The sequence below is a fragment of the Oreochromis niloticus genome, linkage group LG19 (genome assembly GCF_001858045.2).
Source record: "Oreochromis niloticus isolate F11D_XX linkage group LG19, O_niloticus_UMD_NMBU, whole genome shotgun sequence".
NCBI lineage: Eukaryota > Metazoa > Chordata > Actinopteri > Cichliformes > Cichlidae > Oreochromis > Oreochromis niloticus.
Genome location: NC_031983.2, coordinates 4,986,840 through 5,014,342, shown reverse-complemented (window position 1 = coordinate 5,014,342; position 27,503 = coordinate 4,986,840). Strand labels below are relative to the sequence as shown.

The 27,503-nt window shown below is 39.8% G+C and overlaps 1 protein-coding gene across 5 annotated transcripts in view; it reads left to right on the top strand.

The window, feature by feature from the left end:
* Positions 1-27,503, top strand: part of akap6 (A kinase (PRKA) anchor protein 6) — a 218,854-nt gene that overhangs the window by 22,541 nt on the left and 168,810 nt on the right. For 3 of the 5 annotated variants that reach the window (XM_025901263.1, XM_025901262.1, XM_013274985.3), the window contains 9 exons: positions 831-1,057; positions 4,059-4,357; positions 4,534-4,705; positions 23,674-23,783; positions 24,400-24,541; positions 24,776-25,423; positions 26,277-26,633; positions 27,106-27,246; positions 27,343-27,483. In XM_025901263.1, the coding sequence (XP_025757048.1) occupies positions 4,122-4,357; positions 4,534-4,705; positions 23,674-23,783; positions 24,400-24,541; positions 24,776-25,423; positions 26,277-26,633; positions 27,106-27,246; positions 27,343-27,483 (1,947 nt within the window). In that variant the 5' untranslated portion in view covers positions 831-1,057; positions 4,059-4,121. The remainder of the gene's footprint in view (positions 1-830; positions 1,058-4,058; positions 4,358-4,533; positions 4,706-23,673; positions 23,784-24,399; positions 24,542-24,775; positions 25,424-26,276; positions 26,634-27,105; positions 27,247-27,342; positions 27,484-27,503) is intronic. The other 2 variants (XM_025901261.1, XM_025901264.1) reach the window with 1 other exon arrangement.

The window sequence follows — 27,503 nt, the reverse complement described above, 5'->3', positions numbered from 1 at the left end:
CAGCTTCCTGCATGTTAGATGACGTGTGCGCTGGAGCTGAACAGGAAATATTTTTCAGCAATCAATTGAAAATGACAGCTGGATTAGTAGTAGCCATTTCTTATATTTTATCAGGTATCTAACTATAGCCAAGGACACAAATGTAGTTGTTGATATAATATAGTCACTGGTACAAGTTTAGCAGTGTTTCATGTGCTCACCTTAAAACTCATCTGCTTTTTAGTCACTTACAGTAAAGCAGAGAGAATTCAGGAATAACAACATTCCCTCCGACTTTTCAAAATGAGCTCCTACTGTTGGAGGGATTATTTTCATTCCTATTAACCAAAACCAAGTTTAGCACTAACCGATATAGCCAGAGTCACTCTAAAGCAGTGGCGTGCGGTGACTTTTACAGAAAGGCAAGCCTTAAAAGCTCCACTAATTATTAATTTAACAAGATAAACTGGACCAGATTAAAATGTACTGCATGTCTGCACTCTACATGGACATCTTCACCTTTCTGCACTCATTCCTGGCTAAATAATTGTGAAATATTACTACTTTAGTTACATAAATGTCTGCTATATTACAAATATCTAATAAAAAATTATTTACTATTAACTGACAATGACAAGAGGTGGAGGAAATTATCAAACCATTTCATTAGGAAAAGAATAATAAAACACCTCAGTACAAATAAAACTGTATTATTGGAAAATGATTGTGCATAAAGAATAAAACCAAAATAACTATTCTGCAGAAAAATGACCCCTTTAGCGTTAAATGGTTTAATATAACTACTGCAAATTTTTAAGATTGAGCTCATTTTAAATAATTATATGTTTCAGGTCTAATGTTGGATTCTATAAACCACGTTTGCAGTGCGGTCCTGTGTCCTGTGTTGTTTTCGATGTGGAAGAGTCGAGAGTCGGGGATCTACTCTGTCTCTGCTGAATGACTGAGCTTCTCACCCTGTCTCTAAGGGTTGGGCCAGCCACCCTGTGAAGAAAGCTCATATCTGTGATCTCACTGATTTGGTCTCTACTCAGAGCTTGTGACCATACAGTAGATGAGGGTAAGGAATGGCAATTTCTTAATTTCACTTTTAATCTCGGCTCTCTCTTCATCACAACAGACTGGTATAGCATCTGCATCACTGCAGCCATGGCACCATTCCAGAGTGGTGGTGTTCCTGTCCCAATAGGTAGTCTCAACATTCAGGGATTGGACTGTCAACGTCTTTGCCACCTGACACACATCACATCCAACCTCAATGGCACCTCCTGTGAGCACATGAGGGTCCATGTGATCTTTTCAGGCTGTGACTTGCTGGGCCACATATAATTTTCTGTCATTAAATGACAATAAATGGCCAAAATGTTGGCTGTGTCTTATATAAAAGGCCTCACACTGGATCTTTACTTCCAAGTTAGTTTTCAGGTGGATTATACACAGAAGATCCTTCCTTATTGACCGGGCACAAAGATTTAATGGCAGAGAAGGCAGTCGAGATTGTCCTCTGACCAATAAGACATTTTCTAGACAGTGGAACAGCTGCACACCTGGGAGAAAGTTTGAAGTATTCAAACTACTCAGTCTTGTCCAGCCCACTGGTTCATCTGGAAAGTTTTCTGAAAGTCTTGTGCAGTTCTGTTAGAAGCTCATGGTCAAGACACAACTTCTTTCACATGAACTTTATGGAGGTGGAGTGTATTTCACTGCAAGACATGAGAACTGTACAGACTGAAAAATACACAATATATAGACTTTGCTCTCTCTTTCCCTTTGGGTCCACAACATTCCTGTACTTGTCGCCTTTTTTGAGATTTTCAGCTATGCAGAGGTGGCAAAAGCACAGACACTCTTTGCTTAAGTAGAAGTATAGATAATAGTGTTGAAAAATACTCCAGTAAAAGTTGAAGTACTGGTTCAACGTCTTTACTCAAGTAAAAGTGAAAATGTACTCAAAGTGAGGAAGTAGAAGTAGCTCCTTGAAGAACATTTCTACCACCTGTGCTACATTAACATAATAATAACATTATTATTAGTCTAATATTAGTCAATAGGAAGGCAAACCTTATTTCAGACTAAATTCTAATTCTGATAAAGGAATCACAACTCACAATAATTTCTATTGAGAGCTCCAGTAGATTTTCTTAGTGTACAGGCTGTGATCAGCTGACCTGCTGCTCTCTGTGGATGTACACAACTGAATTTAACCAGATGTCAGCAGATGTTTTATGAGTTGTCCTGGCAGATTTCCATCCTCTACACTGACAGTACACTGATTATGCTGTCTTTCTACTGTACACAAACAGTAATGACAGTACAGCAAGCTAACCTTTTTATCCTGCACTAATTTGCAGGGTATTTTCATGCAACCTTTAAGTAACACAGTTAGTCTAACTCAGTTTGTTTTGCAGTGCATTTCACAATATGAAAAAACCATAGTGTCACATGTACAGACCCAATATCTGATTTAAAAACACACAAAAACGTAATTGTTTGGGCCTTGCACTCAGCAAAGTCACCAACTAATGGTGCTGAAAGCCAAAGTCCTGGTAGTATACTAGTTTTTCCTTCACACTGTCACCAAGTTCTTGCTTGTGTTATTGCAGTCTTTACCTTACAGTATAAATACCTTCAAGCAACTGTTGTTGTGATTTGGTGCTATATAAATAAAATTGAATAGGATTGAACAGAATTAAAATTTACTCTAAGACTGAGAATATGAGCACCCAGTATAATGCAGAGGAGGGGCCCCTCCTACGTTGAGGTTCGTGGGGAATTGCCCCGGCTGTCTATGAACAGATCTGATAGTATATGGAAATTTAAACAGAAAACTACACAAGATTCGTGTATTTAGTGTTTTGATTGAATACTTTATGTCAGAAGGTGAATAGACTGGAAGTTGATGAAAAGGCTTTGTAGAGTTAAAGATGGAAAGAAGACAGAATAATTGAATAATAAGTGATGATGAAAAGGGAAAAGAGGGAGCACATATGTACTGCATCTTTGCTCAGTGTGTTGAAGCCAATAATTCTCTCCTGTTTATTATTTTATTTTGTAAAAAATAATTTGACATAGCTCTCATTTTTATACTTCTTTATACCTTAGTTTGCTTTGTATTGTTCTTTTCTGTTTATGTACCTTACATGGCTTTCCTAACTGTAACTGTGCAGGTCTGTGAGTGAACAGCTGCTTCATCGTTTTATCTACATGACGTTCGGAGGGCAGTTTATATCGATGTTTGTGTACTTCCACAGCTTGACAACAGAATCACCAGTGAAAAGGTCACTTCTCTAATTGACTCGTCACTCACTCCTGTACACGTCTTATTGGCTGAGACACTTCGACCTTTGATAAAACATTTACTACAATGAATGTTTAATTTTCTGTTAAATTGCTGGCTTTTTCAGTTTAATGATACATCTTGGGACTTTATTATACATAAACAGAGTTCGTCTACATACAGCTGAGACAATATTACTGTGTTGCCTTATTTTACAGAAATCTGTGTTTTCCTGTTACTTCTTGCTTTTGGGGATCAAATGTATAATATAAAGAATTGGTTAAAAAATATTCCATCACAGGCCTGAAGATTTTCCTTTGTGAGAAGGTCAAAACCTGTTTGCTAGACTACAACAGTTTTATATGCAATTTATATGCAAAAACCATTAAAGTGAATGGTAAACTTGGATGTTGCTATATAAAGCAAGAGTGATATTTATTTGATTGTCTGAAGATATTTTTCACTAAAAATGATTTGAAGAAAAAATGATTTGTTTTTAATATATATTCAGTCAAGAAAAGCATTTCTGCCTTTTAAATGTTTTTTCAATATAAATGTCCTATGACCACGGAATTTACTTTCGGTGGTGCACCCCTGTTAATTAACACCTGTCTTATTTGTTTTCAAATTTTTGAGTATTAATTTTCGTGTCCACTGCCATTTTAGTGTTTGTTGTAGATGCAGTGTTTGTATTTAGTTCCTTAGCCTTCATTTTTGTTCTTCCTTTGAATTCTTTGAAAAGTTTTTATTGACCTTCATATACTTTCTGTTCTTCTGTCTCCAGTGTTATTCAGTGAGTCCTGTGAACCCACATTAGGAATCGTGTACCTCCCCTCTCTCCAACACCATGAGTGTCGTAGCTCTCTCACCGGTGGCCCCTGAGCCAGCCTCGCCGATGCTCACCTCTGTCACTCCTGTCACCCCGAACCTGGACCCCAACACCTCGAGCGCACTTGCTGCTATCACTGTTCCCCCTCTCGGCCTGGAGCATCAGTCGAAGGATGGCTCTACCTCACCGGGCCCAGGCCCGAGCCAGGGAAGCCTCACTGACGGACCTCACATGGGACAAGACAACTCCCGGAGGTATAAAACTAGCCATAGTGATGATCATAACAATTAATGTGTTTTCTCTCTTGTTATACACTATTTCTTAAGGTCTAAGTAAGTCTGTGGAAAAGATCACAAGGTAATTCTGTAGCAGTGCTATAAGTCTGTCTTGTTGAGGTCGTTTGTCTTGTGTGGCGTGTGTTTTTCTTCAGGTCAACAAAACCTCCGCCTCTCCACACTGGAGCTGACTGGAAGGTCGTCCTCCACCTGCCAGAGATTGAGAAGTGGCTGAGAGCAACCAGTGACAGAGTGACGCAGCTCACACACTCTGTGGGGCAAGACAGCAACAACCGGCACGTGGACGTCCACTTAGTGCAGCTCAAGGTAGGAAGGGATAGCCTGTTTATTTCTGTTTGATGGAAACAGAAAAGGTTTTGACATCTGTTGAATTTAGAATCGCTCGAAGAGAATCAACATCGCTTTTGAGTCTGTAGCATCTTTTGTGATGCTGGAGATGACAGTTTGTGTGGTATGGGATTAAGATGAAATAAAATCCTTCATTGACTGCTACTTAGTAAGCTGATCTCCAACTAGCTTCAGTTTAAAATAAATGTTTAGATGTTAACTTGCAGCTGTTGTTTCATACATGCTGTCATCTGGACCTCATGCCCTTTCAGCTCCTTGATACTCCCTTTGCAGCTTTTACTGACATTTATATTTTAGTGGTAGGTTCTGATATTAGTGCCTCCACAGTGTACAGTAGTGGTTTACAAGTCTGCCTAACAAGTGAAAGATCTCAGATTTGATCCCGGAAAGAAGGATATATTTCTCACTGTCTTCTTTGGGGTTGTGCCAGGAAGTGCAATTGGCTTAAAGAGTCCAAATCAGACATGTTGAGCTACCTGCTGTGGAGAAACTGTGTGAATAAGTGAGCAGCCAAAAGTAACTTTGGTCCTGCTGCTGAGATGTTCGTACATAGAGTTGAGGCTTAATTTCAGTATAAACTTGAAAGTTCCTGAATATGTTGTTAAACTTTCTGAATGAAATAGAAATGTACATATTTGTGTCAGTGCAGGAACGTTAGAGCCAACATGTACAGTCTCTCTGTGTAACCGTGGTGCATTCAAAGGCAGGAGCATAGCAGTAACATGCATGCGCACGTGTAGAACCTCAGCTGATTCAGCTGTATGACTGCAGGTAGTGAATTTTCCATGATGCCCTTCCTTTCTTCATGGTCTGGATGTTATGTAATAGCTGGCTTTCACTCAGTTACTGACTGTTCATTTATTTATGTTCAGCCACTCCCCAGATTCTTCAGATTCTTCAGCACCAGCCGTCGGTCTTACTCTGTATTATACATCGATATTTATGTACGAAGAAGGAAATATGTTGTTTATCTTTGATTGCTTGAATTAATGACAGGCAGCTTATACTCAGTCTGTGAACATTTTAAATCCTTCCACAGCTTTGACAGAAACTGCACTTTTTGGGAAATGACTGTTGGCACTCTTTTTCTCTTGATTTTGACCAGATATTGCACAGATAGATCAGTGGAGAGGAGCAGCAACTGTAGTCCAAATTCCCTCTAGATGTTTGAGCTCTTGAACCCTGTAACCCTACAGAGGAAACTCATTTTAGCTGCCAGAATGTTTGAAGGTTAGATATAAACTGACTGGTAAATCGAAACCATTGCCTTCAGCCTTGGCTGCTCCTTCATAACAACTCCACACCCATGAGTAAACAATCCCCAGGTACACTAGAGCAGTTTCACTTTTCCCTCACAGTAATTTTTATTTTTTTAAATTTCCATCCATGCATTTTGTTAACCAGTGCTGGAGCCTAATTTCAGCTATCATAAAATGAAAGAATTTTCAATAAATGGAATAAATATTCATCTTTTTACAAAGTTACCAAAAAATCTGCAGGTTTTGAACTTTTGGTTAGGCCAAATTAGACATTTGACACATCAACTTAAGTGGTGGGAATTTTGTAATAATTTTAAAAATCATTTTGTGGTGTCAACAAGCTGAATAGATTGTATTTCCTCTATTTTTAAATAAACTCTTCATCCATCCCAGCACAGTTGAATCTCACTGAACATCTATTTGATAGTTCTGGTATTATGTAAGTGAGAGCCAGACATAGGCTGTTCAAGGAGCTCAACCTTCAAACATAGACACATGTTTGTCAGGGCATCCATTCACATTTATTCATTCATGTAGATGGAGTTTTATTCTGCGTAGATGTAGTTGAGGTGGATTATCTTTTATTGATGAGATTATGTTAAATTTCACTGACTCAGATGCTTCCTCTCCTTTAAGCCGCTGGTACTGCTTGCTCAGTCTTTGGTGTGTTGGCCTCCTGTCCTCTGCATCATTTTTGTTGTATGGGTTCTCTAAATAAAACATAGCAGTAGTGGCAGAAGCAGCGGCGATGTTTCCAGTAACAGCTGCAGGACTCAACCCAGAGTCGCTCTGAGGCTTCAGACTGGATGTGTGAGGGAGGGAGAGAGTGGGATATTTTCTGTTTCCTGCCAGAGAGCTTGGTCTGTAGCTGAGTCACTCCCTGCCATGACTGCACATTCACACACAACTATAGATACATGTTGTCTCTTAACATTTTCAACTGCGCACATTTTTCTGGAAGCTTCCGGATCCTTACTTTTATTGCACCGGAGGAACCAGTTTTTAGAATCCTATTAAACACACACACAGGGATGTTTGAAGCCAGCAATATAAAACAGGGAGTAACTAACACTAGCACTGAGAGATGGCAACAAGACAGAGGAGAGGCAGGATAAAGACACTCGGGGAATTAACTCTCATTTCAAATTACAGAACCAGGACTGACAATAACATCATGAAGAAAAATGAGCTAGAACCCAAAATGTCCAGACCAAAGAACAAACTATATAAATATATGTTTAATTGTGTGGTGTATATTTGTTTAATTTTTAATTTACATACATGAAAAACACTGATCTACATAAACCTCCCTCACCAAACACATGGATGTAATTTTGCTTAAGAAAAGCTCATCAAATAATCAGTTTTTTCTCTCTTCCCCTTTAAATGAATGTATACGTTATTAGTTATATAGCACCAGGCATAGCGGAATTAGCTTGGTTTGTCCCCAGTATACACTTTTTGCTTCTGACCACTACTCGTGCGAGGGCCTTCATGTTGGTAGGAATTTTCTCCAGGACCCAGGTCAGATTGACTACTTTTTCTTTTCAAATATTTATCTATTGCTATTTTTGTGTCACTCACAGCAAGACTATTATGTAATTTCTTCCTGTTCTGTTTTACTGGCAATTGGCAACCCATTTAATTAGAGCAGTGACTTGCACTGCCCTCTAGTGGAGGAGAATGTAATTGTTCTGCCCGTTACTCACACGGTCATTTAGATTTCTAATCAGGTGGAACCGGAAAATCTTCCACGGCACACCCGATCATTTCTCACGGCACACCTATGCACCTATGCACTGGTTGGGAAACACTGATCTAAACAACCCCACCTCAAAAATGCTGCATACATACCTCTGACTTCACACTAAACACACATGAAGCCTTAAACAACCCTCTTAAATAAGCAAGAACCAGAAGTTGTATTCTTTCCTTTTCACTTCTGCTTCTGTTTGTCGCCCTCCAGAAAGATAAAGGACACACAGAAGCACGGCACATCTGACAGCATGAGCCGAGTCTGTTTGTTTTAAAGATTACATCACTGTCAGCGCTGGGAAGTGACTCGGTCAGACCCACAGAGACGACTGTGTGTGTGTGACACAGTTACAAATCTGGCTTTGTTCTGTGGGTAAATGATGTCACTCTGACTGTATGTCATTTATTAGCTACTAATGAGTCTTGATTTCTCAACAGAGCCATAAACAACAAATCCTGCTATTTACATTATTTTAGAGTATCTTAGCATCAGGCTGAAAAGCTCTATTTTTGTTCATCTGTTTATCCCAGCATCACAGTGACGTGATATACCACTGGAGGTCAGCAAAGGCAAGATTTTCAAAGTCGGTCTTTAAAGTGCACACTCTGACTATACAACGACTGCAAAAATGTCTGAGAAATACGTGAGGAAAGTCATAAAGAAAGATAAATAGTAAAAATATTGTAAGTTGTTAGTGTTGCCATGAGTCTTCTGTCTGCAGTTTGTTGAGATTTGGCGTCCTTGTCAGGAGCTGTACTGACAAACAGCAAAGACAATAAAGAACAAAGAAAGCACGGAGAGATTAAAGCGCCGAACAAAAACAGCTGAGATGTTTCTGCGCAGTCAGAGCTGCAAAGGAAAAACAGATGCGGCTCCTTCTGTTTTTGTTGATGGTGTGTGCTTTCTGACGCCTCCGTCAGTTCATGTTTGTGTCAGGTCTGAGCTACAGCCTGCAGAAAAGCTCAGCAGCCTGAATCAGTCAGTGAGCAGCAGCTTTTAGTGAATCAAGTCAAAACAGTGCAGAGAAACACAGAAAACAGAAAACTTTTACCCTTTTCTATTTATTCTACAATGAGTCACCTTAAAGTTTTATTTCCCAAGCCCTCAGTTGTTGTTGATTTATTTTGATTCATTTCATGTTGCAGATGAAGGTAAAAAAAAGGAAATAAAGAGCAGAATTATTAGCATGACAGAGACATTGTACAGGACCTTGAAACTTTCAATCCTTCAGCATAAATTTAAATAAAATGAACATAAAGGAAATCTTTTGTCAAACAATAGCTACTTTTCCAGACACTTTATTTTGTCATCATCACATACTGCTGATCTCTTAGGGTGGCTGCTTTATAGTTCTAACTGCAGCACTGAAGCAGTAAACAGACGGTTGCCACCACCAGGGCTGGACTGGGACAAAAAATTAGCCCGGGCATTTTGACTAGAGACCGGCCCACCAGGTATTATGGGAAAAACTAGAGAGCCTTTGAATGAAAACAAACGTCGTTGTGACAGTGATGTACACTGTCTTGTTGGTATATATGTATCAATCTAGAACTTAAACCTACACCATCCTCCCTATTCTGGTATTCTAAACAGTACTTAGCCGAAACCCAAAGACTGCTTGGTTTACCTCCTGAACTTTCTACAACATATGGTGGAAACTTGAAATTAAGACAGAGAAGCCTAGAGGTGAGACATGACCATTACTGAATATTAAAAATAATAAATGACAGATTTAGTGATATTTTCATAAACTATTTATTTACCACATCAATAAACAGCATGGCAGGGCAAAATATTTTTGTAACATGGCAACCTTTAAAAAGTGAAAGGAGACAGAAAGAAAGGTGAGAAAGAATAAAACTTCCTCACTCAAAACTTACCATCAAAACTTAATTTTGATGGTATTTTACACACAGTACTGGTACAGTATCTAGAAAATGTGGGAAAATACTGGCATCATATACAGTACTTACTTCTGAAGAAATTATGTTGGGACCCTGAAAAAAATTACTATGTACAATAATGGATTTCTATACATTTGACATCAGATGAAAACTTTGGTTGTATGATTCAGATAATTATTTGTTAAAAGCTAGAAATTTCAAATGAGAATAAGAAAGAAACGTATTTTTTGTGCCCCCCTTTCCCTGTTAATGCCCTACCTGCCCCCCTGGCAAAACTTTGCTAGACCCGCCCCTGCACAGTTACCAGCTGTCAGCTAGAAAAGGATCCTGGTGTTATTTGTCTCCCAGAAACAGTTCATAACTTCCCTTCAACCCTTCATCCCTCCAGCAAACATCAGCTGATACTAGAAATTAATATTAAATAAATTCTAACAACAGCTCATCAAGTTTAAAGGTGCTTCTGTTGTTTAACGCGACCTCCGCTGGTTTGCTCTTTCTGACGCAGAGAGAAAAGCCGATCAGCTGATCATTGATCATTGATCAGCTGATCAGGACAAATCGCGTTGCTTTTCACCTCAACTTTAAAGTTCGACCTCCTCGGCTGTAATTGGTCCAGCCCAGAGTCGATCATGACCAACTGGCCAATACACCACTATTCATTTATACCGTTGAAAAAAATAAAAGAAATAAAACCCCATCGGCCCATAAAAACGAAAAATCACGAGCGGCCCACCGGGCAAATGCCCGGTATGCCCGATGGCCAGTCCAGCTATGGCCACCACTGAACAGGTTTACTGGCTCTCATTCCCTGGTTGTCAGCTCCATCTAGTGGTCATTTGTCTTTATTACAGCAAGAGACAGATCCAATCACACTGCTGATTCTGAAAGCATTTTAGTAAAATGGTTTCGTTGGGAAAGAAAGAAATGTATAAAATGCTGCTTAACCATACCTGACTTCAGATACGATTGCAGATGGTATCTAACAGTACAATATAATCAGCAATTACAATAATAATAAAAAAGTCCATACGAGTTATCGTTTTCTTTTTTATCTTATTTTTCTCCCTGATTTGTTCTACAGTCACATGTCCATATATGCTAATGGTCATGGAAACTACTTAGATGACAGGATTAAAGTATTTGGCAAGTTCCATCTAAATAAATAATACATACATGTACTCATCAGTACTTCCAAAACTAGTCACATGCTGTATCTGATTTATTTCATCAAGAGATGTAGATCTGTTTTTTAAGAAGAGTGATAGAAATCTTGAATTTGGACACGTAGCAAATAAACTGCTAGCTGTGTGTTTAAGTTATTATTAAGGCTTAAAAATTGCCTGCAGATGATTGTGTCTAATTTCTTTTGAACCCCTAAACTTTGAGTACTGTTTACAAAAGTTTTAAACAGCTTGTTTTTGTGACATAGTAATTCAATTAATATTGAATGTGCAAAACTCACAAAGAACCTGTTAATCGGTGAGCTTCAGTGGAAATAATTAGAACCAGGCTATGGTTGACCTTCCTTCCAGCTACGTTAGGCTAACTTCATCGTGACTCCTGCTTTTTACACAGGCCCAAATTTGCACACGAGAGTAATATTAATCTTCCTATTTAACTCTTTGAAGTGTAATTCTGAAATTCTCCAAATCTTACAATGCAGCTTGGCCACCGTAGCCTCACTCCAGGTTTGTATTAAGCGGTTTAGCTCACCTGCTAGCTGCTAGCCTGCCTGCAAATAATTGCACTTAAGGCTTTATATGCATATATTATCAGCTGCTGATATCTGTTTTTTGAGAATGAGCTCCTGCATTGTATCCCAATACTGAGCATCAGGCCGGAGTTGGTTGAACTTTGACTTAATTGCAGACATGGCGCTGGTGGGTGTCAGGCTCAGCGACAGAGCGGGAGATGGAGGTGGACAGATCGCCAGACTGCTGTTTGAAATTGTATTCATGCCTCTGGTGTTCTGTCTCCTTCTTCATCGTGTCCTCGCTGCTCTTTTCTCACTTTCTTTCTTTCTTTTATTCTCTCCTTCCTTTGCTCTCGCTCTCTGCCCCCCTCCCCTTGTCATATTTATAATGCGTTTGCCTGCAGGGCATTTTTCTATAACCTGACCTTGCAACAGAGCGACTGTAGGACACGATTATAGTGATGCAACCACTGTGTGTGTGTGTGTGTGTGTGTGTGTGTGGTGGTATGCCAGCCTCTCAGCCATTCTTAGCATCATGCTGCAGGCGCTGTGTAACAGCTGCATGGAGAATGTCCTGGACTGCTCTGAGAGGGAGAGGCTGCTGCACAGTACAACATACACACACCCAAGAATTTTTCATGTGCGCACATACTCAGTCACATGTTTGATTGTTAGAGACAGATGCATCAGTGCTTTTAGTGATTCGGTCATCTTTAGCAGACTATAATGTCCGGCTTTGCAGAGGAAAACTTTTATACAGGTCTTTACATTTTCTTTACATCGTCTTAGAAAAGCATGTTGAAATATGTTAGTTTCACTTACCCACTTCTTTTTCCGGTCAAACACAGTACTTACATTTGGCACTAACTGTTTCAAATTACACAAATCACATGAATATTTAACAGACATTGCAACATTACAGCCAAGTGATTTTAAAAACTGTACCTGCAATATGTGAGGCCTGAATCTGTCAGCAGGCTGTTATGTGTTTTTCTGAAAGTTGTGCAGACTGCTTCTGTGATCTGGTGACAGGTAGAAGGTGATAGAGTGACAAATTTTGCAGTTATCAAGACATATGTTTGTTTTTGCCGCCTGCTGCTTGTCTCACATTTCCTCTCACTTCTTCTGTGGTTTTGTGTTGTTGTTTCCGTCTCCTGCCGGCACTAGTAGCAAGGCTCACTTTGTGTGGGGTCTTACATTTGCTGGGGACGTGCTTGTTGTCTCCTTTATTTTTCTTCTCATTCCTTACCTTGTATTAACTCCACAATGCAGACGTTTTCGAGTTATCTTCACTACAGTGTGCAGATAAGGACAGTGCACAATGTGGGAGGAGTCTGTAATATTTCTGGGACATAATCTTCCTTCAGATACACTGGGGTAATGTTATCTGGTTTGTTTTCATGCACGGAAAACGCCCATGGCCGCTGTTTCATTGTGTGCACTCTTTTCTTAATTCATGTTGTTTACATGCCATTGATTGGCTGATTCACCTACTGTATGGGAGAAAATGTACCTCAAAGCTTGATGAACTATTACCTCTCCCTATTTGCTGTTTTTTTTTATGTTGGATTTGCTGATCATGTCCATATCCTAAATTGATCCTGAATCATAACAGCTCCCACTCTTCTGAGAAGGCTTTCCACATGACTTCACCATTCCCAAATAGTTATCTTCATATTTTTTGGTATGTTGGCTTTGTTGGCTGACCACTCCTGGCGAGGGTAACGTGCTAATGACTAAGCTTTACTCTACACAGTTTGTCTGACCTGGGATTGGTGGGGAGCAGACTCATTAGAAAATAAAAACATGTTGGGAGTTATTTCCGCATTAAACTTTCACTCCTTCTTCAGGAGAAAATACATTTTCTTTGAAAGAACAGCACCCACTTGTTAAAACTGTGCGCACTGTTGTCCAGCTCTGGAACATGATCAGGTTTGCTACAGTAAACGTGATCTGTGTGTCCCACAGAGCTTTATTTGAACACAGCCCAGAGGCAGCAGAGTCCAGCCTGCTGTCTCCCAGCTGTCGTGGTATTTCTGTCTGCTGATGTCACCGTCACAGCTACGCCAGGAATTTTGGAATCTCTTTTCAATATGTGTGGCTATTAAGGCAAAGGAGAAGAGGGAATAAGGAACGAAGAAAGGAGGCAGTAGAGGAATTAAGCCGCTCATCTTTTCTTAACGGCTCAAACTTAAATGTCATTCGTTCTAACCAAGACCTTTATATTTCCAGAATACCAGTTTAATGAGGGTGCATTTAAGATTGCAGTATTCAGAAATTTATCCTCATGCAAAAAACATAAACTTGAAACTTTCACATCCGAGCTTTCGCTGCAAGAAAATTACAGTGTGTTGGGTCAAATGACCTCAGCATCTTGGAGTACATTTACTTTTCTGAGACAAGGACCTCTTGACTTCTACCCCAGGAATCATATTTCACGTGGCTGAACTGTGACCCCTGCCTGTCAGTGGCCAGCTTTCATCACATAACATTACACTTTCAGGCTGGAGTGTGCAGGTAGAAATAATCAGTGGGCCAAATAGGTGGTTGGAAGTCTTGAGGTTGGAGCAATAAATTACAAATGCTGGTTTTCATCCTAAATGATAAACATATTCCCTCAAGAGGAGGTGGGCAGGGGGTAGTTTTAGAAGATATAGGCTGGCCACCAGTCAGAAGTTAAGAATTTTGCTGCTGTTTTGTGTCCTGTGTTCTGTTTTGCTGTGACAGAAAAGGATGGACATTTGGGGGGCTGACCTGACCCACGTCCAATGCCACCAGTCTTTCTGTTGGTTTTATTGAAGCAGATTCAAACAAAATTCATGAAACAGTTCAAAATAAAAGCCTCTGCAGTTGGACATCTATTATTAATTTAATAATGAGACACATTTTTTTTTGAAACAGCAGATCAGTTTAATCTTTACGTCTCCCTCATTCTCCCTCTCTCTGTCACCCTGTCTTTCCCCCTCTTCACAACGCAGGTGAAGAAAGTGTGTACCTGTGTGTGTATGTGTGTGTGTGTGTGTGTGTGTGTGAGAGAGAGAGAGAGAGAGACAAAGTTATGGTTTATGGGCTTTCTTTGTGAAAGGAAAAGCTTATAGAGGATATTGAGTTATGTGTTGCAGACAGCGTGCTATCCAGGAAGAATAGAGCAAAAATACAGTTTATTTAATGTACCAATATTTGCTCTTTACATTAAGATCTTAATTGCCTTCATGTTAAATTACCATTGTTGTATCAGGAGGAACCAGTGTGAATGGTAAGAGGTTTTACTAGCTACCTGGCACAACACTGCTGTCAAGGCTTAAGTGTAAAGTGACTGAGATTTATTGAAGCATGAGAGTGAATATTAAATTACCAATGAAAGGAGTTCATGTCTGAAACAAATGTTATGCTAAGATGGAAACCACTCAGTTGTTATTTACAGTCACACGTCTGCGTGTTTAGAAAGTGCTAAGCTAAAAATGAAGGTTTAGTGTGGAGTGAGAGCAGACAGACGAGGATTTAGAGAATATATAACCAAGAGGTGTGTGTTGGTATCCATGATCATATATGTGTGTCTGTCTGTTGTCTGTATGTTTGTATGTGTGTGTGTGTGTGTGTGTGTGAATGGGGTTAGGCCTAAAATAACCTCTGCAACTGTTGTCACCCCTCCTCTCCTCTCACCAACACTCCCACTCAAGAAGCAGGTCAGCACACAAACACACTCACACTGCTGGAGTGTCATACGCTCACCATTTCACATATTGGTGCTGCGGTGTGTTTTAGTGCTCTGTGCAGTTATATTTTGATTACTCTGCGTGTTTTTGGTATTTTTGGGGAATACCAAGGAATCAGAAAAAAAGAACCTGAAAAAAGACTGTAAGGTAAGGCACGGTGTTAACTGCTTTAAATTTGAAGTCATTCTTGCCCAAATGATAGCCATAAACCGAACGCAGTCTTGGCCTGTAATCCTAGTTTTATCTGATGATTTTTGTATTAAGTAAAACTCAAGTATGTCATTATTGGAAAGCTTCCTGCAGTTGTAGTTAACTTTAAATTCTTACATTATAAATAAGCAGCATTTCAAAAGTATTTATTTCTGCAGTTTGACAGACACAGGCATGTGCTGGTCAGTCCTTATTGACAGATTAGTAAATTGCCAGAATTCCACTCGCCAAAAACTGAAGCATTAAGTTCTTGGACTGTTTGTACAACAGAGCAGGTCATGCTGTTTGTCAGGTAATTCCACTAAACTGGTCCATAAAGGCACCAACAGCTCAAACGTGATGGAGCGGTCCAGTTCAATGACTTGAGTTGATGGTGATGTCAGACATGGCAGATGCCTGGCAGACAGATATTGGCCAAAGCTCTTTAGCGGTCGGTCATTATGCCATTATACCTGTAACTTTAAGCCTGACAAGTATCCATATCAATGAGTTAGAAATAAATGCGCACGCCATGCAGGGATTATGAAGGGACAAACTGTTAAAAGAGGCTAGAACTGTTATACCAGGCTGTAAACCTGCTTTTTAATGCTCTTATGGGAACTGACTCGTATTTGGAGCCAGCCTTAAGTGGCCAGCAGAGGAACCTTTAGTGCTGGCTTTCAGCCCTGTAGCTTGGCTCTTGTCTCTGGGATTACACCAGGGGTGTCAAACTTAAGGCCCGGGGGCCAAAATTGATCTGCCAAAGATTCCAATCTGGCCCCTGTACATCTTCAGGACAGTGAAGAAGGAAACAGACTTTATTTAGACTTTATTTTCATAAGTAAACAACAATAAATAATAAATAGAAATAAATAAGTAATAGATAGATATAGATAGCTAAACAAATACATAACAGAAAGTTCCTTGTTCCTTGATTTTTACAGTGGACTCACAGTAAGAGAAAAAAGAAAAGAATATTCTATCAATTTACAAAAAATTCCATAATAAAGTTAAAGGACAGTAATTTAAAATTATAAAATTTAAAACACGGCTGTTCTGTTGGCCAGTGTGCAACAAGCAAACACATTTTTCTGTAACATTACAGATTTAATTCTTATGATTTAATCCCAAAGCAGCATTTTTTTTAAATTGCGTAAAAAAATTGATAGATATGGTTGAAATTGCATTTCCTTTTCTTGTATTAAAATATCCCAGAGATTAAATGTGTGGTTAAATTTCCTTATACTGACAGAAAGAAGTATTTCACTGGACGTGGCCCGCGATGTAAAAAGACTTTGACATGCTTGAATTTTAAGGTTTTAAGGCAACACTACTTTTTGCCACATCTCACTATAATTATTACATCTTTATCAGTGGTTTTGATAATAAAGTCAGTTTTTGTTTTGTTTTTGCTTAAGTTTAAATCTGTGCTCATTGGAGAAAAGCATCACAGTAATGTCACGTGTACATTTGCTACTGACTGATGTGCCATTTGGCTCCTGTATAAACTTATTACTCACATACTTTGTTCGGTTACATTTTGCTAGTTTTTTTTTTCCTCCTTCACAAGACATTCATGTCAAATGAAGCATTTTTTGCAGAGGACTTTGATTGATGCTCTTCGCCTCCAGCAGAGTTCAAGTTTTTTAAATGTCCAGCAGCAGAGACACCGCTGCAGAGTTCCAGCCTCAGACAAAAAAAAAGGCAGAGTTTGGAGTCTTTCTGCAGAAGCTACCACTTTGAAAAAATTACTGTAACAAGTCTTTGTATCACAGCAGCGGGTCCAGGCCGTCTTTGAAGCGGCTTAATTTGAATACTCCAGGGGGAGAAGGAGCACACGGTATTTGATCTCCAAGGTAAAACATGCTGCGCTGATGGGCTGAAGTGAAGGAGTTGAAGGTTATTAGATCGAATGGGTGCGGATGAGGCCGAGCTGTCGCATGCAGTTTGAACGCGGCCAATCTGAAGCCCTTGATGTCTGTGGTGATGAGGATAAGCAAGGATTAGAGCTGAAGCCCAAGTCGACTTGCTTCAGATTGATTTTAGGCAATTAGAAACCCTGCTGGATGTATGGACTCTGTGATTGACAGGTCATGTCTTGACTCTACGTGACTCGAGTGCATGAAAAACTGTGCAGTGTGTGCGTGTTTCTGTGATCGAATGATTGTCTATTATACTGATGCAGGGGTTCTTTATAAATAAAGATGTTGTAAATGTATACTTTATAGACACGCAGAAAGTTAGCAGGCATACATTAATGTATTACTGTGAATCACACACACTCAAATGAAAGTTTATGTAGGCACTCGCAATGCGCAAACAAGCTGTTCAATGTTAATCACCTGTCAATCAAATGAAAAGTGAAACTTTCATCCAGTTTTCAGTGTTTTTGTACAGTTATGAGTTGTGAATCCTTCTGTTTCCTCTGTGTGGAACAATATGTCACATAACATAGATCTAGCCTAGAGCTGGGAAATGTGGCTAACACATATAATCGGAATCAATTTTCTATTTCTGCAAAACGCAAGGACATTAAAATTTGATTGAAACGCCATTTTTTGTTTAGGACTTGCTGTGCAAAGCTGTCATATGCATAGTTAAAAAAAATACATCTTCCCACTCAGCTATAAACTGTCAAAAAAACAGAGCATGGACATATGATTTCATAATTAGTTTCAGCGCAGGGCAGAAAAGCCTGCACACTAATTCAGCTGCTCCTGCTGTTTGTGCTCCTTTAGCTGTCATGACTTTCACCTCTGGGATTACATCTCATTGGCAGATACAAGCAGACTGTTTTTTTTCTTCCTATACATATGGGGACAGAATGATTAAATTTCATTTTTTTAAAAAGTGTTTCGCAAGTGCTGTTAAACAGAGCAAGGTCAGAATTATTAGCTAACTGATGTTAACAGTCGGTTTTGTGTAGTCATTTGTTGTAGTTTTCCAAGATAACCCCCAAATATTTAGACTCCTTCACCTTATTTTTTCTCTTTGCCATCAACATGGATGTTTGGCAGATCACATTGTGTTTATTCAGAAACAACATGGTGACTCTTTTATAGTAAGAAAATGATTAAGTATAGTTATAATGTTATATGTATATATTAACGTTTGGGACATGCAAGCAGAGAAGTGAATTATGCAAGGACTGATTTTAAAAGTATCCAAAGATGTTTTTTAGATGACCGAATTTGAATCAAAACTTTTACCACCAGGAGACAGTGAAGGTTTTAGTGTAGGACTCCCTGGCAATAAGAAACAAGAAAACGCCCGAACAGCTATCGCTCTAGATAGTTATGAAGCGATAACTGAGCTAATCGCAAACAGTAACTGTATCTATATCAGCAAAAAGTAAACTTAATGTGTGTCATGGCAAACATTAAGTTTACAGCGTCTTAACAATCTATAATAAAAGCTACTTAGTTAAGTGTCACAAGTCACTCTGTGACTCTCGAAGAGCCATCTCCAGCACAAGAAAGCTAATCAGAAGTTTGTTCTTGTTTACTCTTTGTAAGTGAGTGTGTCAGATACCTGTGGTGATAAGGGCCACTTTCCCAATGCTTCGTGCTTGCTTTACCCATGCAAATATTTTTAAACACATGAATTCGCAATAAGTAGCTTTAACCAATTTTCATTTTATTTTTACATTTAGGTTTTCATCCCACTTAATCTAAAAATATTATAAAATTTCAGCATATTTCAGAGATCCATCTGTAAACCTAGTCTTAGGCTGAGGAGACACTACGCAGTTTTTCTAGGCTTTCAATCTAGCTGAGAGTTTTTTGGCCAACGAGAATATCTTGCTTATAAATGTAGATGCATTTAAAAAAAAGAATAAAGTCAAACCATGCTGAGACAATGGCTAATGGTTTGGAAAAGGCATTTCAGAAAATACAGTTCCTCCGTTAGTCTTCGCACAGCTTGTTTGAAAGCATGCAAACAGAAGGTGCTTGGTCAACTCAGACTACAAAACTCCACCTCTATTCAAAATCTTGCATTTTGATATGCAGATTTCTGTTTACAGAGATCATTAAAGGATAGATATTATCATTTATTTATACATTTTTAATGGCAAGAGGTCACAGGACAGAAAAATATAGACTGATGTAGACACGCTGTCATTGTGAATATATCTGCACACCCTTGGCGGGGTCTCATTAGCTGCTAGTACACTGCCTGGACTCAGGATCTTCTAACAAATGACTTCAGATCCTAGTGGCAGACTCTGTGTTAATTTGGTATGATGGGCCCTCTGCTGAGCGCTGTGATGTGTGTGTATGTGTATTAGCATTTGAAAGCTATGGGTGAATTATTGAAGCTAGTGACATTTTCACCAATGTTTTAAAATGACATGACAGCGCTTTGATGACGAAACTTGCTGTGTGTGTGTTAACTAAGGGTTCAAGAACACTGTGTGTGCAGTGAGGGATTGTGGATGTTTTGAGGTTTTACATAGAGAATTAGTGTATACTGTATTGCATTTATGGAGTTTACTGCAGATTTCTTGCATCTGTGTATTTCTTGAACATATTTCAAGGTGGAATACATCTTATGCAGGTGCTGTGGAAATGAGATAGGAGGCTGCAAGGTGGTTGAAGGGGGGAATGTAGCTAGGCAGCATCAGTTGGTAGTCTGTAGGATGATTTTCAAGAATTGGATGTAAGTGAGGGCAGAGACAAGGTGGAAGGTGAAGAAGAACAATGTAATGTAGAGTTCAGGGAGGATAGGAAGAGTTACCAGATGATCGGGAAAGTACAGCTGTAGTGCTGACGGAAACTGCTAAGTAGGTGATTGGTGTAAAGAGAAAGAGGACAAGGAGACAAGGAAACAAGGCCAAGAAGTGATGGAATGAAGAGAAACAAGAAAGTATTCAAAGGAAGTGGCTAGCAAAGAAAAAGGGGAATAGTCAGGGAGATGAAGAAAGGCTAGGCTTACACCAAAGACAGAAGTGGTGAAGAAAAAGACTTGCATTGAGTCACTAGGCAGAGAGATCCAGCAGTAGCGTAGGCTTGGGAGGTTAGAGATGGAACATTTACTAACAAGTGGACGCCGTGTGTTGAGAAGGTGAGAAGGTGAAAAGAATACTATGAGGAGCTCATGGACGAAGAAAAATTGAGAAAACAGGTGAAGGAAGTAAGTGAATCAAAAAGTGCATAGGATTGGTAAGGAGGCGGTGAGGGAAGCTATGAAGAGCGTGAAGAGTGGAATCACAGTTGGTCCAGGAGACATTCCTGTGGAAATATGGAAATGTCTAGGAGAAAATGCAGGAGACAGATTGTTTAATCTTGCAGAATGAGAGGAGGAATGAAGAAGAAGTGTGCTCTTACCAATTTTCAAGAACAAGGATGATTTGCAGAACTGTTGTAACTACAGAGGGATAAAGTTGTTGATGATGATACTGGAAAGAATTGTTGAGGTTAAGAAGAGAGGTGACAACCAGCAAGTAAAGTTTCATGCCCAGAAAGAGCATTGCAGATGCAGTGTTTGCTTTCAGAGTGTTGGTGGAGAAGTACAGTCAAGGTCAGAAGGTGTTGCACTGTGTTTTTATGGAGCTAGAGAAAGCATATTTTAGGGTGCCAAGAGAGGAACTGTGGTATCGTAAGAGGAAGTCAAGAGTGGCAGAGAAGTGTGTGAGGACATACACACATTTGAATTCAGATGTATCTGTTGAGAAGGACGTGATTATCAATAAGATCGTCAGGGATACAGAAATACAGAGAACCGCACCTACATGTGTAAGAAAGCATTTTTTTTTATCTCTCAGCCATAAAAAGCTGATGGAATATTGTCATCACCCCAACCTGCAGGTGGACACCCAAGTTTGTGAATGCGATAAGTTTGAATCCCAGTGACCTCAAATGTCAAGGTCATATGTTGAGTTTTCTGAAAATCACCTAGGAGTTTTAAATCTATACCATAAGTGCATCTACTATGAGGCTGAGGTGCATCACTGGCAGTTGCCAGAATTTTATGTCTGCATTAGAAATCAAGAACCTAAGATCAGAATTGAGTTTTGAACCCCAGCATGCAAATGAACAATCAGCCCCACGGTCAGTAGAAGGCCTAGTTAGTGAAGTTTAGACTTACTGTACTATAAAACTAGTTGGCCAGTAAGATGTTAGATTTTTGTTTTTTTGATCAGTTATCCAAACAGCAACTGCTAACTACAGCCTGACTGGTTTCCAGACTCATGCTGGACTTGAATGATGCAAATGGACTGAAAGCTGGCTCATGTGCCACTCATGTCAGACTAAATCTGACAAACACATGTGGCCCAGAATCAGCTCACATTTGGTCACCTGGAGCCAGAAAACAGACAAGTTCACTAAAACGTCAGCCCTGTTCAACACCTGCATACTAAACTCTGCAACCATACAGGCCACATGAAAGTCTCTGTCCTCCGCACTCTGTGTTTGAGCATTCATGTTCACACTGACCACAAGCTGGAATCCTGATGCAGCGGCACTTCACCCCACATACAGTAGATACAGATTTATTTTGGAACACTGCTAAGCAGGTCACACGGTTAGCCAAACTAGCATGAGCCAAGCTGGCAGCGTGTGTGACCTACATTCTCACATGCCGAGCGGTGTCCTAATCCAGGCTGTAGCCGAGCAGGAGGTGTTGTGTTGTTCAGACAGGTCACCATGGAGCAACACGGTGACTCAGCGGCCAGAGGTGGATGTAAAGTAGCCGCAGTGGGTTCAAAACAAGGTCACCTGCTTTCTAAAAAGGTCATCTAATTTTAGTGTGCACTAGTTTCCTTTCCGCAAAGCAGTAACAACAGAGTTGGATGACAAGAAAATATAAAACATTAATAAAAGTACGAAAAACTGCTTGCACATGCTGTCAGGAGGCAGTTTGGAAAGGTGCTAAAGATAGTCACAGACACAGTTTAAAAGTCATGATACTTAATGTGCATTTAAAACACTAGTGCAGTACAGGCTGAGCTGGCTCATGTGCCAGCTATGAAAGTGCAAACTTTCTCAAGTTCAACAACTGTGAGGAAAGTTTTGCACTTTCAGAAGGGATAAATAGAAACATTTTACAGTTAAAAGTTAAAAAAATAACAAGACTTCACAAGTTGCTGAATCAGTACATCTTTGTATGTAGCTTAATAAAAGGTCTTAAGATCTCTATACAGCGGACATGGATATTTTTCAGACCTGTTCTCACTCACCGATCGTGTAATTTTGCTGGATAAATTTGTGGCAATTCTTTTCTAGAATGAAGCTTGAATTTCTGATTTTTGCATTTGAATAAACAGATCAGACCAGCTCATTTGGCAACAAGGGGATTGTAGTTCAAAACACACACCAGTTCTGAACATATAATGAGATGGAAATAGTAAAATAATAGTATCCTACCTCAGGCACACAGCTAGATGCTGTTCCAGGTCAGTCGGTTCTCTGAAATAAATTCTCTGGCTCCTTAGAAGTTGTCCCAAATCTGCCCACAAGAGCTCAAACTGCCCCACTGACATCCTGACATATGTACTAAAGCAGCCGTGATACAGCTTCAACTCAAGGATCGAACCTTGAAATTCTCCCTGCTGCTATCGTCTCATAAGTTTTGGATGAACCCAAAATCTCCTTTTATTCCTTTTCTTGTTTAGGAATTCATCATTGCTTGATGTCAACTTCATTTTTTCACGGTTTGTTTTGTGAGGATACATTTTCAGAAAAAACGCAACACACTTAGTGTATATAAACGTTACACGACAAGTTTGGAGCTGAAAAATTTGGAATTTCATGCCGCTTTTTCACAACGTGCTCAGTATGTAATGGTCTTAAACAGTGCTTTAATTAGATCAGGTTGTTTTTTGTCATTACAACGATTCTCCCAATGAAACACCACCTCTAACTACAAACACACACATTTTACAAAAACTGAAGTCTTTATGCTTTTGAGGCAGAATTTAGGAAGCACTGCATTGTTGAGATACACGAGTGGGTAATTTGCATGTTCATCACATCACTAAACTTCAGTTATAAAAGTTTGTGACAGCTGATGTTATTTTAGCCCGGAGTCCGTCTGTCTGTCTTTGTGCATCTAAGCGGGTTTACAGCTTCTGAATTTAGTTCACCAATCTCTGTCAACAACAAGTGTGATACAGAGCCAATGTTACTCCCCGAAACACAAGTTTTCCATGTTTTTGCACACAAACATGGAACTGGTCCCTTGTGGAACTGACTCATGGTTAAAAGTGGAAATATGACATCACACATCCTTACCAGTTCTGCTTTTTCAGCTGTAGTACTCAGCAGATTTTTTGTTCTATAGTGCCTCTAGATTTATAGATAGTAGACTAACTGGGGTCAGGTATGGCTTGTATATGTGTTTGTATGCTTATTATTTGATCACTTTTCTGATGTTTCATGATTTTTTCTCTTGTTTGTGTGACTATAGGACATCTGTGAGGACATCTCAGATCATGTGGAGCAGATTCACGCCCTGCTGGAGACGGAGTTCTCCCTGAAACTACTGTCCTACTCTGTTAACATCATTGTTGACATCAGGTTGGTCTCCACAAGATGAGACATACTTTAAATTTCAGCACACAGTATACAGCATAATTGTATGAGTTACACTGAAATAACTATATTATGTAGGTACTGGGTTAAAAAGAGTAGAGTAATGGATATAGCTGTTTTTAACGCCCAGTTGCTCGTTGTGTTCATATATCTAAGACCTACTATTAATTAATAATGGGTGCCTTTTTATTACAACAGCTCACAATCTGCCCACAAATCTAAGCAAAAATCTGAGAAAGATGAAGTGGTGGGAAAGTATTAAATATCTATGTATGTACAGTATACTGTTACTACAAAATGTTACATTGTAACCATGGAGGAATGACATTGTATGTTTTGAGAAATGGTCTAAAACACTAATGATGTGCTTTTTGAACAACGCTTCTCATGTTAAAACGCTTTAATTGTGTTCCGTGTTACATGTATATAATTCTCCCTTCAAAAACAACTCTGAAATATCAATAAATGCTTAAGCTAACAAATTGCAAAGCAGAAATGTAAGAATGTTAAAAACAGCTTCTTTCATAATCATAGGGTTTCATAAGAAATACATAACGATGCACATTAGCTATCGTTAAACGTTGTACCTCGTGTGGTTTAGGACGGTGCAGCTGCTGTGGCACCAGCTGAGAGTCTCGGTTCTGGTCCTGAAGGAACGTCTGTTGCAGAGCCTGCAGGACTCCAACGGAAACTACACCCGCCAGACTGACATCCTGCAGGCCTTCAGCCAGGACCAGCACCAGGTATATCAGACACACAGACGAACAAATCTCATGTTTTAGACGCTCCTCTATTTTTAAATCAAGTATTTCTCAGCTCCAAAAGTCGCCCCTATTACGAGATCTCAGTGAATTCAATCAAACAGACTGACTGTGTTTGGAATCACACTGAGAAGTAATCAAACACTTTCGTTAAATTTCCTTGTTCTTTGACAGTGATAGTGTCTGATACATTAAAGTGATTATTTCTTCATCTAGACCCGTCTGGACGCTCTGACAGAGGTAGACGATTGTGGTCAGCTGACTATCCGCTGCAGCCAAGACTACTTCTCTCTGGACTGTGGTATCACTGCTTTTGAGTTAAGTGACTACAGTCCCAGTGATGAACCTGAGGTCCGGGTAGCAGAGTCTAATAGTGAGGACACCCAAAAGGAGATCAACCAAACCCAAGACCCAAACCAGGAACCAGGATCTGAGGAAAGTGGAGATCCCCAACTGTCAAACCACAAAATCCATAACAGTTTACCGGAGCTCTCTTCTCCCAGTGACTCAACAAACCATAACCCTTCTCCATCTATTTTGCCCACAATGCAATGTGGCATGCCTAACCACAATGAAAGTGCGAAGCGCCCCCTGCAGGGCGAGTTCCACAGCACTGAAGTGTCACCCACACAACCATCACTTCCCAAGAAAGCTGCTATGTTCCCAGATGGAGCAGCCAGAGCGGAGGACTCAGTGGGAGGTTCGGAGAAGGTTAGCCCAGTCTCAGGGATCCAGTTCCAGTCTGAGCTGAGCCGGAGCACCCCGTCTCTCATCTCCGTCTCTCCTCCAGACCGCTCCAAGTTCTGGTTGGAACTAGACTCTGTTTATCCGGAAAATGTTTCACAGTCCTGCGAGAGCCTGCAGGTTTGTCCTTCTTTGTCCTTTGTTTTTTCACTTCAGTAACAACATTTATAAATGAAATGAGCATAAACCCCAAATTGCAACAGAGACATTTTTACCTATTATGAAAATTACATGTACTGAAGATTTACCAAAGAAAACCATTTGTTCAATTTCTGAAAAATAAAAACAAAACAGTAAAAACACATTTATTCGACTTCAGGCAGGACGCTTAACTTTCGTAAGAAAATATTGCACCAATAAGCAATAAATAGTTAATGTAACTAATCTTTACACAGATACAGCTGGATATAGATTTGCATTTAAGGAACACACAACTAATTTAAAACTTATTTATTAGTTGAAGTAATACTGGCTAATAGCAGAACATAAAGAGCATATATTTTAATAACTCAGGAGACGTGTGTGTTTCTTGGGGAACATTGAGAATGTCACAAATATAGTATACCTGCTGCAAAATACAAAAAACCCACCGCCTACACAGCGGTAGGCATCCTTGTTTGCTGCCTCAGCGGTAAACTGTAGGATGTAAGTGAGTTGCAGTGAGCTGATGATGGCTGCATCCACAGATGGGTCTTGTAATAAAACAATGGACTCCAGCTGGTGTCACGACTATCACCGTGATCACGGTGACAATCTGTTTTCTGACACAGAGGTAGCCTCATAACCTGAAGAGACAGAAGGATTGGCAAACTCTTGTTAAACCCACACATTCTTCTGTTTTATCTTGCATTTCTTCCCATTAAGACAGATATGGCTTTTTATTGATGTTAATTCTCTTCCACTATATGTACCCAGTAAACATGAAGAGCTTCAGAAACGTCATCTTTAACTCAAATTTCCATTACCTAAACAGGTGATGAATGGGTGCAACATACGTAGAAACCATGCAAGCTCCAGATACGGAGGGCGCTCAGGTGGGAGTGCACAGAGGCTTCTGCCTGACCAGAGGAACTCATCTGGGGCCAGACCAACCGCTGATGCCCCCCTGCCTTTGCAGGACCTGAAATCTCAGAATGAAACATCAAATCAAATGGAGAGGATGCAGAAGGAGACACATACACATAGTGAGGGGGACTCTGATTCCTCCTTGCCTTCTCCCATGAGGGAGCAAGCTCTCTCTTCAGACTTGGAAGCATCAGGAGAGGAGTCGGACCCCCGACCGCGTCATAGCAAGGCGGCGGTCTGGATTGTAAAGCGCCAGGGTCAGAGGGTGAGAGATTATTTCCTTTGTTTAGGAGAAAAGTTTGTGTTTTGTGCAGACAGAGAAGGACAGAGGCGTATTACAGAGCATTTGTGTGTGTGGTAGCATTTTTCTCAGATTAATTGGAATTATTTGCCATCTGAAGTCAGTCTAAATCGACATCTATTGGTTTTCATTTTTTTCATTTTGATTAATTTATCATGTTTTAAAGTAGTGGAAACTTTTGTAGTTGATGTCTTCTCAAATCACAAGCATGCAGTAGTATACTAATCACAATTTCACAGCTACATCAGAAATACTTGTGTTATGTTTGTAGACTGTAGTAAGTAAGTAAGTATACAAGTATTCAGTTTAAATAAAAGCTGAGATCAGGAACTATGTGGTCAAAAACAGAAGACGAGGTTAGCAAGTACAGAAGTTTGACAATTGCACATACTCGATGTTCCACTGTATGTTTATTTCCTTCTTTCTTGTCTGATAGGGTCCCCAAGTCTCATCCAAAGGCAGCCCAGACAGGGAGCACTGGTATGGGTCAGAAGAGTTCCTGGCTCTCCCTGCTCAGCTCCGCAAAACAGAAATGCTTGCTATGAAACTAGAAAGTCTGACACAGGCCGTCCCCTTGGTTAGTTAACAACTAGGATCCTGAATACTGTGTCTGACTGTCCATCATTGTAATCTAAACTGTAACCACTATTGTTCTTTTTACATCTAACTGCAGAGGCCAGGTGGTTCTACGCAGGATGTGGATGATTGGGATTTGACTGAGCTCAACCCGGACTGGGATGTAGGAGAGAGCGGGGACAATGTGAGCAGTGTAGTGGATAGTGGGGAAGACATTCCTTCTCCTCTGCCATCGCTGGTATGAAATTAGTTTCTTTG